The sequence below is a fragment of the Halyomorpha halys genome, unplaced genomic scaffold, assembly GCF_000696795.3.
Source record: "Halyomorpha halys isolate HHAL.00 unplaced genomic scaffold, Hhal_1.1 Scaffold501.1, whole genome shotgun sequence".
NCBI classification, from domain to species: Eukaryota; Metazoa; Arthropoda; class Insecta; order Hemiptera; family Pentatomidae; genus Halyomorpha; species Halyomorpha halys.
Genome location: NW_027105273.1, coordinates 58574 through 74254, shown reverse-complemented (window position 1 = coordinate 74254; position 15681 = coordinate 58574). Strand labels below are relative to the sequence as shown.

The 15681-nt window shown below is 29.9% G+C and overlaps 1 protein-coding gene across 2 annotated transcripts; it reads left to right on the top strand.

Annotated features, from left to right (window-relative positions):
* The first annotated feature begins 2149 nt into the window (after nucleotides 1-2149).
* LOC106683645 (mitotic apparatus protein p62) lies at nucleotides 2150-13954 on the top strand. 2 transcript variants are annotated; one of them, XM_014425249.3, is made up of 7 exons: nucleotides 2150-2214; nucleotides 2461-2593; nucleotides 7278-7640; nucleotides 7967-8023; nucleotides 8111-8254; nucleotides 11328-11440; nucleotides 12779-13954. In XM_014425249.3, the coding sequence occupies exons 2-7, from the start codon at nucleotides 2468-2470 to the stop codon at nucleotides 12927-12929; spliced, it is 954 nt and encodes a 317-aa protein (XP_014280735.1). In that variant the 5' UTR covers nucleotides 2150-2214; nucleotides 2461-2467; the 3' UTR covers nucleotides 12930-13954. The 2 variants fall into 2 exon arrangements, with proteins under 2 accessions (XP_014280735.1, XP_014280734.1); XM_014425248.3 differs by having other exon boundaries at nucleotides 2164-2329.
* The last annotated feature ends 1727 nt before the right edge of the window (nucleotides 13955-15681 follow it).

Genomic DNA, 15681 nt, shown 5'->3' with positions numbered 1-15681 from the left:
TTATGTGCTTTAGTTTTGTAAATAATATTAGTATAAGGTTTAAGACATTATGAATCATTTAAATCAAAGCATTTAATGTATTATATATTATTCAAAGTGGGTCAGGATAGCCGTAAGGGTTAAGACGTTTTGCAGTAGATAACTTACTAAGCAACGTCGAATGTGGTCAGTAACTGGGTGTTCACTCATATCGGAAGACACACACCCTCCCTACAGGTTTGTGAAACCTGTCAGCCTATCGGAGGCAATACCCAGTCTGGCATAGGACTGATGATCCTACCCTCTTTACCTTCATCATAAATTGTGTTTATGGATCTTCGGGACCACAGAACGATGTCAAGGATCCCTACGGTCTATAATGCCAACAGAAAGGGAAAATAATTATTAATCAAAGATTATGTATTATTTATAAATCTCTTCATCAGGCGCATGTAGCAGCCTATGGCGTTTTTAATTTCTGCCTTCCATTTTTCTCTATTCCTAGCACGAATTATTTTTAATTTCATCTGCCTTACGTATTGGAGTACACCATCTTTCCAGCAGACCTTAGTTACCATCTACTTCTCTTTCCATCTGTCGTGACCTCGTAAGAGTCTCTTTGGCATCTTCCTGTCATTTATCCTCAGCAGGTGCTCAAATCATTGCAGTCTCTGGATTTTGGTCCTGGTTGAGTTTGTTGTATACATGGAGAGAATAATACGAAAAGTTAAACTAAGAAGCTCGAAACTGAAAGCAGGAAATTGGAGAATGTATACGGTTTGTATCAAGAATTTATATTTATTACATACTTATATTGCAGAAAGCAGAGGAGCCTTACAAGAAGCGCTGCAAGCATTGGATGAAGCTCTCAGCAGGAAAATAATGACTTTCAACCCGACCAAATCTAAGTACATGGTGGTGTCTAAAGGTGTTTCTAGAAAACAAGGAACTGTAAATTATAAAGACTTGAATCTGGAACAGGTTGTGTACCAATATCTTAGAGACAAAATTACTGATTATGGAAGGTTGGATTCCGATATAAACCAGCGTATAGTTAAAGCAACAAATGTGTGCCACCAACTCGGTAACGTATTAATTGGCCAATCAGAAGTGGAGTTGAAAACAAAGATGACCGTTTATAAACAAGTACTTATAACTATGCTACTGAAAGTTGACCGAGTACTTAAAAATTTGAAAGTCATATACAAGCTACAGAAGTGAAATTCCGAGGTAAACTTTTCGTAAAACTAGATTCGATAGATTTAGAAATAAAAGAATAAAAGAAGAGATCGTTGATAGAACATATACATAAAAAAGAATTAACTTTGTTCGAGCATGTACGAAGAAGGCCGATCAATAGATTCCCAAAACTTATTTTGGAAGCAAAGACTAAGGGAAAACGACCACGCTGACGACTGAGGGATAAGTAGTGGGAGGCCCTCGAATCGGATCTGGTAAGGAACAGAGGTGTCACCCAAGGCGAAGTCAAGAAGTTGGAGAAGGATATAAAAGGTTTTAAAAATGGAGAAGGCTGCCCCGACATCGTAAGGTATATGATTTGGTTAAAGGAGAACAGGATCATATCAGGACTTACCAAAAGAAAAACAAAGATGTTATAGAAAAAAGATCTAAATTAACCTATGTACTTGGCCTACTTTTTAAATGTTTATTTTATTTTATAATTGGTATGAGCGTGTAAATCAATTTCTGTTGCGAGCCCTCAAATGTGACAGATTGTAACACTCATAACAAAAATAGGAATAGAAAGTTTGCATGGAACAGAGATCGTTTGGATTAGTATGGAGGGGGGGAATATAATATGTCTTTACGGACTGGGCGATGCCTTAAATATGTATCTTATTTCTTTTTCTTTAGTGAGGTTATTTTTTTCCTTTTTAGATTTTTCAGTTACAATATTGACAGCTAATTAAGGAATATTCAATATTTAAAAACATAAATAAATATTTATACTTACATATTTTAAATATATTTGAAGAAAAAAGTTATTCATCACTATAATTAGTCATAGTTAATGTATATAGTCGATTAATAATTTTTATGAGGTCCTCATTCTCTTATTTATATTAAATACTAGTTAAATATAACAAATAAACAATTTAAAAAAATAGTATACACTGCAATTTTTAAAGTGAACAGGAGAAACAATCAATATTTCGCCGTGCCATGTTGGCGGCACTTGGATAGTTTACAAGCCTTCTCTTGAGTTCATCTCAGGTTAGAAGTAGTGGGATTTATTATTTAGCTATTGGTATCGGTCTTATTTTAGTTAATTATTTCCACACCAAAGAAGAATTTTTAATTTTATTTAATATCGTTTTTATTTACTCAGGTAAACACAATCTACTGCCTTATCAGTTTTCATGATTTGAGCGGCATCTATTTATTGTGCCGACGGTTGGATTACCCCCATTATCTATCCTTTTAGAGTTTCCCAGTTTACAGTAGAAGTTGTGTTTTCAGTTTTACGATGCCGAGGAAAAAACAGGAGAAATTAGTTGAAGATGAAGAGGAGTTTGAGGTAGATGAACCAAGTGAAGTAGAAGAGCTTGAAAATAATGCGACTGATGACGACTGGACACCGGCTGAGGAAGAGGTGGGTTACTCTAATAGTTCTATTACTTTAATTACTAAACCTGTGTCTTCCAAAATTTGTTCCTTCATTATTTTATTTGTATTTGAAATAGTGCAATATATAACTTTCAATTTTTAGGAGTTCTTAGTCTTTTAATCGTTTAAGAGGTTATGGTTGTTTGGTGTGATAGTAGCGTCATTAAAGCAGTCTATATCAGTTTTTTTGTGCTTTTTTTTGCAATATTTTTTTCTGATCTTGGAATATGTTTGTTTCCATAATAAATATTGGATTTTTCAATTTTTAGTGATTTAATAATGCCAGATGTGTTTCTATTTAATTATTAAAAGTGAACATTCATTTGTTATTTGTCTTATTATGATGCACATGGCTTTTGTTTTCTTAATTGTTTACTTTTAAATCAATATGAGTGATTGAATTTAATTTCGTTTAGTTCATGTATAAACTTACCAATTTTATAATATTAATATGAACCTATTGATTTATTAAAAAGGTTTTTGCTCAGAAATCTATTATACTGCTATATTAAGGCTAATCCAATAAATAATAGAGTGAATACTATATTTTATGTAATTGGTATATGCCGGTGCATTTCAGTATATTAAAAAAATTTTAAGTAATTTAATTTCGGTTAAAAATTTACTTTTATGAATTAAATTGTGAATTAATCAGTAAAGAATAAATCGGTCAATCATTTCATTTAGTTAATGAATGTTTAATAGTCTGTATACCAACATACAAATTGTCATGAAATTTATCTCTTAAATACTTAAAAATAAAAATTATGTTGTTCTGGAACAATGTCTAGAGAATATAATCGTTAATAAAGAATGCAACATTTGATTAAAAAATAAAAGTTAAAAATGTTTGTTGATTTATTTAAAAATATTTTTAGTTTGTTTAGGTATTTAATATTAATGCTGATTTAATTTTTAAAAGAATTTCTGTGAATATAATTTTCGTAAAGGTTTTAATACATGTGATATTTAGATCTTTTTGTTGAACTCCGTAAAAATTTGTATACACATGAGCTGTAAAAATAAAATATTGGGATATTGCTTGCCTGGATGTGTTTGACACATTATATGAATTTTCAAGGTTTAATTCACTATGATACATAGCTGCTTATTTATTGTTATTTTTTTATTAAAGAAATTTTTTTTTTTGTTAAAGGGATAATTTTTTTATTTAAAAGAAATTAGTTTTTGAAATACTGTTTTTCTTAAAATACGTGGGATGATTGGTTGTTACACAGTCAGGAAATGCTGGGTCATCAATTGTCAACTATTTCTCATCTCTAAATTATTTTATGTACATTATTGTTAAGGCAGATCTAGAATCTCATTACTGGACCGATATTAATAGTAAGCAAACAAATTAATATCATATCTTCTCTTTGAGGTAGATTCACCCTGATTCGTTTTTGTTCTTCGATAACGGTTTGTAATATATTAAAAAAGTTAGAAACCTCTAAAAAAGAAAGCTGTTATAAACAAAAGCAAATATTTAAAAAAATAACAGTAAAACCTCACGGAAAACAATTTTGTATGTAAACATATTGATGTCATATTTTTCTCTTGTCTTATTATATAAAGCTGATTGATGGTTAGGGAATTTGAAAGAGATAGTGAGGGCTGTGTGGCAAGAAGAGGAAATAGTTTTCAACTATTTATTGGTTGATGACATTTTGACCCACAATGTTTTGCATTCATGATGTGAGATTATTAGAGGTGTACAAGTGTACATTTCCACCCAACACAATACTCTTGATGATGGTAAACACGTTAGTAACCAATAAATAGTTAAAGCTATTTTTTCTTCTTGACCACAGCCCTGACTCTCGTTCAAATTTTCATTTGTCTGTTTATATGATGTGATGATTAATTAACTAGAATATGCGCTATATTAGTTAGTATAAAATAAGTATGTTTGTACCAATTTATTATATATAGAGTTTCCTTGAGATATTTAACAGTATATATAGGTTACCTAAATTTTTTTGGTAAATGTTAATATTATAAATAAAGCATACATCATATTGAAGTTGAATTAATTTCTTAAGAAATTTTTGAAGACAAAAATTTCAAAGTTGTGCAAAGCACAGTTTGATCAGTTGTTTGATTTTTATAATCTACAGCTATAATACTGTGCTATAAAATTAAGGTGAACAACTTTTAATTTGAATTATTTATTAATATAGTTATTTCATCTTGTGTTCACCTTACAATTTCTTATGGTAACATTTCTTTTTTTTTTCTTTTCTTTTTTTTTTTTTTTATGAAATATTAAGATATTATTGTTCTTACATTTTATATAGTACAAAATAATTTTACGAAAATTGTCAACTACTTAAGTAACGTCTTAGACTACTAATTACTAATTAGTAACTACTCTTCCTAATGAAGTTTTGGCAAAATGAGTGATAAAATTCAGTTTTAGTACATAAGAGATATTATAATGTTATACATATAAGATACTGCAATAAAAAATTTGTTTATATAATATACTAAAATAATAAAGAGTACATAAGAAATATGTATCCTTACATTTTAACAATTAAAATGATATTACATACTTCTACTATAGTTTAAATTTTCAATTTCATGAAATTGAATTTTAAATTTAAAAAAATTTCTTTTAGAGTAAATTTAGTTTTTTTTATTAAAAATTCTTTTTAATCTCTTCAGTTTAATACTTAGTTCAATTTTTTCAGTCAATCACAGAATCTTCATGTCAGTCAAAAGAACACTATGAAGTACCTTATTACATTTTCTCAAATTGATTGCTGATCGCCGGAACATTTTATCATTCAATTTATTCTCAATTTGAATAATGAATCTAGTAAATGAAGTGTTTATTTCAGTTGCGGTTAGATTTAAGGACTGCAGAAATACTGTTAATAGAAAAATAAATCTTGAATATTTAAATTTCCCTTTATTACAAAATATCACCGGCATTAATTTTATTTTACCAAAAGAACGAAGTCGATTTTACAGGTATTTTTTCTTGGTAATTAATCCTTTTTTTTTCCTTTTTACACTGTGCTGTAGATTTGGATATAACTGAAAGCACTGCTTGATTAGTTGCTAGATTATTACAGTCTCCAACTGTATTATTAGCAATATTTATTGATAACCTTGGTTTTGAAAGATATACCATCTCTCATGTGACACCCATATATGGGGTAAAAAAAAAAAAAATAGATTGGAAAATTATTAATATGTAACTTAAAAGAGTAAAATATAATTAATTATCACAATAAAAATTATACAAAAATATTTAATTCTTACAAAGGTAGGCAGGTGGTCACATGATTTATATCACAGTCATGATTTACCATAAATTTTAATCCTTATAAAAATAAGAACAAGGCAACAATATTGGATAATAAAAATAACACGGTAACTATATTGGATAGTAGCTGTCATTAGAGTATGAGGATAACAGGAGGGGATAAGGGAATTGTTCACAAATGTTCCTGTCATTTCTCAAATCAGTTCTCAAAAGAGTCAAACGAGTTCAAAACTTCAAAATTGTGATGAGATATTAATATATTTGTTCTTAATAATAATTATGTCCGTGTTAAGAAGGTCGTTAGTATCCTATTGCTTGCGATTATATAAGCGGACAATAATAAATTGCTTCAAATGGAGAAAAACAATGTTTTTATCATTACTAACATTAATCCATTTGAAGTAACAGCTTTTATAAAATGTGATTTTCGAGTCTGATTAAATTTTAAAGTTCTTTACTGAAGCTTTTTTATATGTTTATATGCTATGTTCTTAACCAAAATATTTTTCTATTGATAAGTTGCATATACAAACTTTTATCTGAGAGATTTTTTTTTTTTTACACTTTCTCTTCCTTTTTTTTTTTGCCTTTTGCCTCCATTTAATATTATATTTCCATAGCTTTTTTCTACTTAGTAATTTTATTTCTTGTCAAAAGATTAATATTAAACCTGTATGATTATTTGCCTTTTATTTTTTTGTTATTAAAATTTTCTTCTCCTGAGACTAATATTAATGAACTATTTATTTTAATTGTAGTAGTGAGCGAGAACTTTATGGCCTTAATACTTGATAGATCGCACAAGAACTGATTTCTATCCTTGTAAAACAATTTTTGGAGGTTCCATCTTCTCTAAAATAAATTAATTACAGAATCATCCCATTGGTCGATGACATTTTCTCTTGTCTTCTTATTAATGCTTCAGGTTGTATTGTGGATCTTGTCACTTAAGATAGGTTTAGATTATTTGAGAGGAAAGTAGTTTCAGTGTAACATTATCTCTTCCAGGAAAAAAAAAAAATAGATCATAGTCTTTGAGGCGGTGTATCAAAATATTTTTGTAGCAGGGGTTATGAATTAGATTATCTCACCACATGTGCTTCAGTTGACTCCCCAGTGGATGTGATAATAAAATTTCATGACTAGAAACTGTCTCTGCAGACATGACATTCGGGTGAGGCACCGCTCCAGTGTCCCAGGGCTATTAGTATGTTCATTTTCTTAGTAGTCCAAACGAAGTCTATAATTCAATTCCATTGAGCATTCATTGACTAGATTATACCCAGCAATAAAAAATAAGATCTTTATCTACTTTTTTTTTTTCAATTTGTATTTTATGTGCTTAAGCTTTCCAATTTAAATAAGGTATTACATTATTTATTTATTTTTTCAGAAAAAACCTGGCCGACCACAAAGAGCAGCAAGGGCTCGAAAACCTGTAAAATTACTTGATGGTAAAACAACATCTGATGAAGATGACGAGGATGACGATGAAGAAGAAGAAGAATCAAGAGGTACCAAAAGGAAGCGGGGAGGAAATACAGCTGTCAGGGGGGGCCGAGGTCGGGGGAGAGGACGACCTGCCGCCACCACTACTCAAAAGAAGGCCAAAACAGATGAGAATGGTAAAGGAAGGGGGAAGAAGAAAGGAGGCACTGTAGAAGAACAACCAGAAGGAGAGGCTGAAGAGGACGAAATGGAAGATGTTGAAGACGAAGAAGGACTGGAAGATGAAGAAGATAGTGTCTCTGAAGAGGTAACTGAATTATTTTTTGATCTTTTTGGTTGATCTTTATCACATTTTAAGTAATTATGCAATAAAATGCAAATTTTATATTAATTAAGAAAAACCTCTATTTTTAATTAAACTAGATTTTTAAACTTGCATATTTTAATTTTGAAATCATAAATTAGTCCCTCAACATTAAGTTTGTAAGAAAAAAATGCAAGTTTAAAAATCTTGTAATCGAAATTAGAGGATTTGTTTTATATTATATCTTCAATATACTAATAATAGTTATTTTTTGTATCCATTATTTTATTTTTACATTAGACTTTTATCTCTTATTTCCTTTATTTTAGGAAGAGAGCGATGATGATAGTGAGGCAGAAGATGTAGAGATACCTCCAGAATTTAGGGTAATTATTGTTAAATTTTTGTAATTTATTATTTTTGATTACAAGCATTTTTAATTTTATTAATGAAATTTAATTTTTGAATTTCAGTCTGGGAAATTTGTTCTTTTAAAATCTGACTTCGATAATAAAGAGGAAAATTATCCATTATGGAAAATAGATGGAAAATCACTTCTTCAGAAATTTGACAAATTTGTCCACAATGGTGAAGAATTATACAAAGGAACCACAATTGTAAGTTTTGCTAATTTTTTCAGTAAATTTTTATTTTATTTTTTTTGTTTTTGTTGTATTTATTGTTGTACCAATACTGTGATGCTAGGTATGGCATGATAGTTGACTGTATATGTAGTTGCAGTGAAGCTACTTTCATTTTAAAATGGTGATACTTAACTGCCACAGCACCAATTGCCATGGCTTAATCTATATGATAGTAGCCTTCATTGAATTTAATCTTGATTATCTAAAATGAGCTTAAGTTAACTTCTTATTGAGGAAATAATAAATTCAGAAAAAAATTGTTTGATAAAATAATCATTTCATCAATCATGAAATAACTTCATTTCATGAAATAATCATTTAAAAAATAAAATATGAGTAAAATTATAAAGTAAATTATTTCTCAAAACAGGATACCCAAGGGTGGAGACCATTTATATGTTTTTATACCCAAAATGGCAAGCCCTCTGTATTCTAAGAAAAATATATAGTTCATTAATCTTGCCAAATTTTTGCCGATTCAGGCATCATCAGAGCACTAGCGTACTATATTATACATTTTCTTTTAAAGGATTATTACAGAGATCTATACAGGTCACTGTGGATTAACTAAACACATGTTTAACCTCAAGCTAACAGAGTCACCCTTGTGGAGATTCTGCAATCCTGAGGATGAGATGGCCTATCACATTATTTGCTGGTGTGACCGTTTTGCACTGATCAACCCCTTAAGCTCTAATGAGCTTACCCTAGTGCTGTGATGCTGATTGCACCACTGGCGTGTTTGTAATTTGCGCACAATAGGTCTTATTTTGGCCGCAATGCTTTTGTGCCAAATTAAAAAAAAAATAGTATAAATTTTTATACTATAGCATTAGTATACCAACATTCCTGCATTAAATATAAAAATAAAAATCAAGGACAAAAACTATCATATAAAAACATTGCCTCTAACTTGAGCATAAATTTGATTTTGAGAAACGAATTATTTTATATTAAGAGCTTAGAACAAAAATATTAAAATACCTCCAAGGGATTATATATTTCGGAAAACTTACATAGTGTTGTGAACTTCAAAACGGATTCCAAAGACCTCAATAATTTTTTTTTTTAAATAAATAATTATCTGAATTAAGGTTGACATGTCTTATTTACCAGCTTGGTATTAATCAAATCACTAAGACATTTCATTAATTCTAATTTTAAATTTGAATGCTTTATGGTAATGTTTCTTTATTAATTTTAAGATATTTTTAATTATAATATTGTAATGTTGGCAACTTCTCTCCTCCTGGAGAATATTCTAGTTTAGATACCCTGACGGGGTGTTTATAGCTGGACACTAGTCCCAGTTATTTATGAGCAATTGTTTAGTTATTTCAGTTGTTATATCCTTCGTCTGAATAGTAAATCCTTTTACTGTATAATGTATGTTTTTCAGGTGTACTCTAATGCCTTGTTGATGCCTGAATGGGGGAAAATTTGGCAAGATTTATGAATTATATATTTTTTAAAAATTACAGTGGCCTTTTTGTGTTTTTAAATTATTTCAAAAATAATTTGTTTCAGTTTTTTAACTACCTAATTTTAGAATATTATTTCTAATAAATTTTGCCCTGATCTGCTATAAACTCAATGTTCTCAATAGTCTAATCATATGAGAAGATTGGGTTGGGGGTGTGGTCAGCATAGTTCTCTCAACTTATTTGTGTTATTTACTTACCACACCCCCAACCATTTCATATATACGAGGGTGGTTTGAAAAGTTCTCAGAATGTACTAGAAAGAAGTGTCTTACCTCGGTGGAACTGCTTTTATTTTTCAACATAGTCTCCCTGTTTGGACATTTCCAATCTGGTGCGTTTATGGTCCAATGTCAAGAGCTGTGCCACCCATCTTGCAGATAATTTTTTGATTCCCAATTCTTCGGTTAAAATGTGATATACCCGTTCAGATGACATCCCTACAGTTTTAGCAATCTCATGCACTTCCAGTCGACGATACTCCATGCTCTTTTTATGCACTAGGGTCGTAGCACTTTTTGGCCGTCCACTACGCGGATCATCATTTAAGCTCTCCTGACCAAATTTAAATTCGCTGGTCCACTTGGCAACAGTTGAATATGAAGGGACTGAGTCCCCCCATGTGTTCTGAAAGTCGGCATGAATTTCCTTTGCTTTCATACCTTTTTTTAAAAAGTACTTAATCACTGCTCGAATCTCAGTCTTTTCTATTGTCCTAAATCACTACACATAAAACAATATAGAGTCGTCACTACCACTCACGCTACGTTCACTCTCAAAGGATGTGTGATTATTGCGTGAGAACCTCGTTGCTCTAGCACTGATATCTAGCGGTGATTCCGAGAACTTTTCAAACCACCCTCGTATTATCTACGGTCAACTATTTTGACCTCTCATCATTAGTCTAATCATAATTTTTAAGAAATTCCCTTTGACGAGTAACAGTTAGCGAATTTGACGAATTGGCCTGGACAAAATATTATTAGTCTATGAACAGAAAAACAATGCGACCAAGGAAAAGATAATACTAGAAATGCAGTAATAGCAAGGAGTGATGTCATGCTGACTCTTGCAGGTTTTGCTCAGCTTAAAAATTGTGATAAGCATATAAAAATTAACTAATGAAATGATTTGTCAAGCTTACCGAATTCTAGTTTTAAAAGTAAATATATTGTTCAAGAGATGTTGAATGAAAATTTGTGACGTATGCATATACTTCATTGAAGAAGAGTTTCCCATGATAAAGGTTTTAACTTCCAACTATTTGGGGTAGGCAAAAAAAAATGTTTCAAGTTGGATTATACTGATATATTTTCTTATAACATTAACATATTTCGCTAACAAGAGCCTTTGTTAAGTAGTTGAGGACTTTATGTCAGTTGCGATCTTCATAGCTTTTTCGCCTAAAAGCTTCATAACCTTTCAGGTTATGTTTCAAAGAAGCTTTTTACACTGAAAAATTATTTGTTAAATTTCTTAGTTACCTTTCTTGATGTGGCCTTTCAATTAATCAATGTTACTGAAGTGTTCATATTAATTATTTTAAACTTATGCTTTGTTTCTAGTATGCTGGTTGGTCCAAAGCTGTAATAAACACGTACTACCCTATTACAGTAGAGCACAGGACAGTTGGAGCTGGTGGTGAAACCACTGTCAAATTCGATCCATCGCAAATTACGTAAGTTAGTTTTATTTGCAACAATTGTTTTATTATTTTAAAACATTTTATTCCAGGATGGTTTTTTTTCCATATTATATTGTGTGCTGTATGTAATTATGTATTAAACAGACATAATTTAATGATATTAGTCGAAGCTTGCACAATCGAGAAAAAATATCTGAAGTTCTGTGTTTAACGTAAGATTTTTTAACTTTTGACACAATGTATAATACATGGTTAAATTAAAGGACAACGAAACTATGGATTAGGTAAATAAAACAAAATAAAAAAAAAAAACTATATTTCAAGCACAAATTTTTGATTTATAGAATATGTTAAATTAATTTCAGTTCTAGTGAGTGATATTGATAATAGAAGAAAAGCTCTGAAATGTTGATGGGAAATAAAAGAAATTAAAACGTAAGATAGTTTTGACATAACACCCGATATATATAGTTAAAAATGTGTTCATTTGTAACCTACCTATGATTTATGAAATTTCTTAACCGATTAGCCCAACTTTTTTTTTTAAATAATCGACGTTGTTCCAGGAAGGTTTTTAGATATGAAATCCTGGATTTATCCAATAGAAAAAAGCTAAAAACAAAATTGAACTTTATTGACCCATAACTCAAAATGTATTAATTTTTCATAATTATATATGAGAAAATATAATAGGTAATGAAATTACTTTAGCAAAGGAAAAAAATTACCTTAATGAAACAAGTATGTGCACAGATATTTTTACCGTTACCCGTAGGTGAAGTGTTCATTCTACATCAACTGAACACCTTTCTGAACTTTTCTATTAATCAAAATAAAAATTTTCTTCAAATTTTGTACAGGTGTTGTATAGGTATTAATATTTGTATTATGCCTTGTGATTTACATCCACAAAACGTATTCAAGGAATAAAATTTAAAATATGTTCTTTCTGAGAAAAATTAAGTTAAAATTTGGAATTAAGGTTTTGAGAAATGTAAACATTTCTTAATTTAAATAGTGTTGCATATCATATTTTGTGAAGGGCATGGAATATTTTGTAAAATGACACCTATTCCATATCTCTTACTAAAGGAGGGAAGCTTCTGTAGCAATTCCAGAACTTATTGTTCTAAGTTTTTTTGGCCATTTATGATGGTTTAACCGCTGTGTGATTCAAAAACAAGTGGGTATATCTCTATAAAATTTCACAGTTTACCTTATCTTTACTAATACTACACCTATACAAAATTAAAAAAAAAAACTGAAATGGTAAGATTCAAAACTGTTCCATCTTATGCCATAATGTATAATCTCATATTTGTGTTTTAATTTTATCTTGTTAAATATAATTTGAAATGTTTGTGCATTTAGGCCCGAAATGCAATCATCAAACAAAGATACCAGCTCTGCGGCTAAGTCAGCGCCAGGCACTGCTTCTGGAGCTGATCAAGAAAAGCCTGCCGAGGAAGAGGGAGAGGCAACGTCTGTTGCCGCGGAGGGCGATGGAGAGCCTGAAGAGTGAAGAGCGGGCGATGTACGAGAAGTCCTTGTTTGACGACTTAACAATAAATTTTAATTGTGAATATATTTTTATTTTGTTGATAGCTCTTGTTCTTTGTAAAGCATGGTTACTTTCAAAACTTGTCAAATCCATTATTTTCATTTATGTTTGTATTACTAATTATCATTTATCTGGTATGGCGATTGTTGTAACTAATTAATTGAGTAAAGATATGTTTTTGTATTTTATACGAGATGAATTTATTTTTCATTTTCTTTTTTGTACAGCTGTTGATGAGTCTGTAGATGATGTCTATGGACAAGTTTAATTAAGGTAAAAGTTTTTTATCGACTTAGCTAATGTTTACGAAGAGGTTGTGCGAGCAAAATCCTAGATGATTCAACTGAAATAATATTTCCTTAGTATACTTAATCTTGTTGATAAAGGAGTCTGATTGTTCACAGATTTTGTCTGATTTTTATAATAATTCGACAAGAAAGATTTTCTAGTACTTGGTGTAATGGCTACAGGATTTTGCAAGTTTTGGATGACTTTGTGTATTAGAAGAAAAAAAAAATGTGAAAAGAGAACAATTTAGAAAGAGTATCTTCTTGTTGTTTTTAAAATAATTTGTTTCCATTTATTGTAATAATTAATTTTAACAACTATCTTATAAACCTTTATTGGTAATTGTCAGTAGAAGTTAATTATGAAGGATTTTCTATATGTGGTTTTATCACCTTTCTTGTTCCACAATGAAGGTGTTATTTTCTTTTGTGCTGAAGAGACGCAAAGAAGGGACCTTGTTGTGGAATCCCTCAGTACTGTTGGAGTAGTTCCTCTTTTTATTGTTTCTTTTTTTTTTGTTTTATTAAAAAAAAAATTGTAGTTGGTAAATTAAGAGATAACCAAAAATGAAAAAAAAAAAAAAAGGAAAACTGTTGCTTTAAAATGTAACAAAAAAAAACATAAAAATACAAAAAGGGGAACTTTCTTACATAATTTTATGATAATGTATTCCATATTAAATAAATTCTTGATTTATATACTATTGTATATAATTTTAGTACCTTATTTATTTGGATACCGTTTCGATAAATAAAGTAGTAGTGTAACTCCAGGATCGCTTTAGCAAGGCGCCCACTGAGACTGGACCAGACTGCCCTGCTCCATTTTTGGTACAAAAACTCTAAAGGAAAAAAATGCAGTTATTTCACCCCAATTTTTGATTAATTTTATGAAAACAATAACTATTGAAAACTATTACGAAAACGATTACTACTCAAAATTTACGAGTCTGCGAAGTATAGTTAAGGGAAATAATAAATGGTATGGCCGTTTCAAAACATCAAAAAATTTTATTCAGAGCTTCATATCATTAAAAATACCTACAATACTAGAAAACCTAATAGAACATCATTAAAAGTAGAGTAAATTTACTAAAATTTGAGCCCTAATAGAGCTGTTTACGTTCAATAGTTTCCGAGATAAACATTTTTTTAAATGGAACATTTCTTAACTAATTTACAGAAAAAATCAGTAGTTAGTGAATTTATTGTGAGAAAACATCTCAGGAACCATTTGACGTACAGATGTCTATTAGTACTCAAATTGAAGCTAGTTTAATGTGCTATAAAGTAGTTTATGACTTTACAAACTTTCCAACGTTTCGACCCTCAGGTCATTCTCAAGGATACCTTCATTTTGATGTCATTTTCTTTTTTAAATTCTTAAAAATGCAGGCTAATTGCCTTTGTCCCATATAACTCTTTCTATATAATTCCTTCTTAAATTTAAAACTTTTACAAACCACTTCTCTTCTTTCATTTACATTTGCAACCTTAAAACAGCTTTTAAGTCCAGGCGAAATGTTGGAAGGTTTGTAAAGAATAAAGTTGAGAAAAAAAGGATCAAATTTGTTTTTAAATAAACTAAACCACTCTCAAACAAGAATGTATTAATAAAAAATAATCTAGTAGTTTATGACGTTTATCTTCATAGTAGTTTTCATGTTATTTGATAAAATAAATTGATTTTTAGTTGTTTGGACAAATTTTCATATGCACATATCTTAAAACTGCTACTCCTACGAAGTTAAACATTATTAACTACTTTACAGCACATTAAACTATCTTCACAATTTGCTAGCTGACATCTGTACGTCCAATGGTTCGCAAGAGATAGATTTTCATAGTTCAAAAAATTTTGGCAAACATTATGAAAACTATTACTCCTATGAAGATAAATGTAATAAACTACTTTATATCACATTAGACTAGCTTTAATTTGAGTATTAATAGGTATCTGTACATCTCATGGTTCTTGAGATAAAGGTTCCCGATAATAAATTCACCAATTACTGATTTTTCAGTATATATTTCATGAAATGTTGCTTTTTAAAATACTGTACCTCGGGAACTACTATTGAATGTAAACAACACTACCAAGGCTCATATTATAGCAAATGTACTCAACTTCAGATGATTTTCTATAAGTTTACCTAGTGTTGGTAATTTCAAAGATATGGAGTTCGAAAAAAAAAAAAAAATTACAAATTTCTTGAATCTAAAGAAAGAAAATTTTAATTTAAATATTTCTTAAATGAAAATATTTACAGAATAAAATCAACTGATAAAAGATTGGTAAATTAAAAAAAAAGAAAAATAATAGTTTATGTTATGGAGCCTTGAGCTCACAATCTTGCCTTCCAATCCAACCCAATGTGGTTGTTGTGCTGCGTAGCCAGTATATTCCACTGTGGGATAGCAGTAAC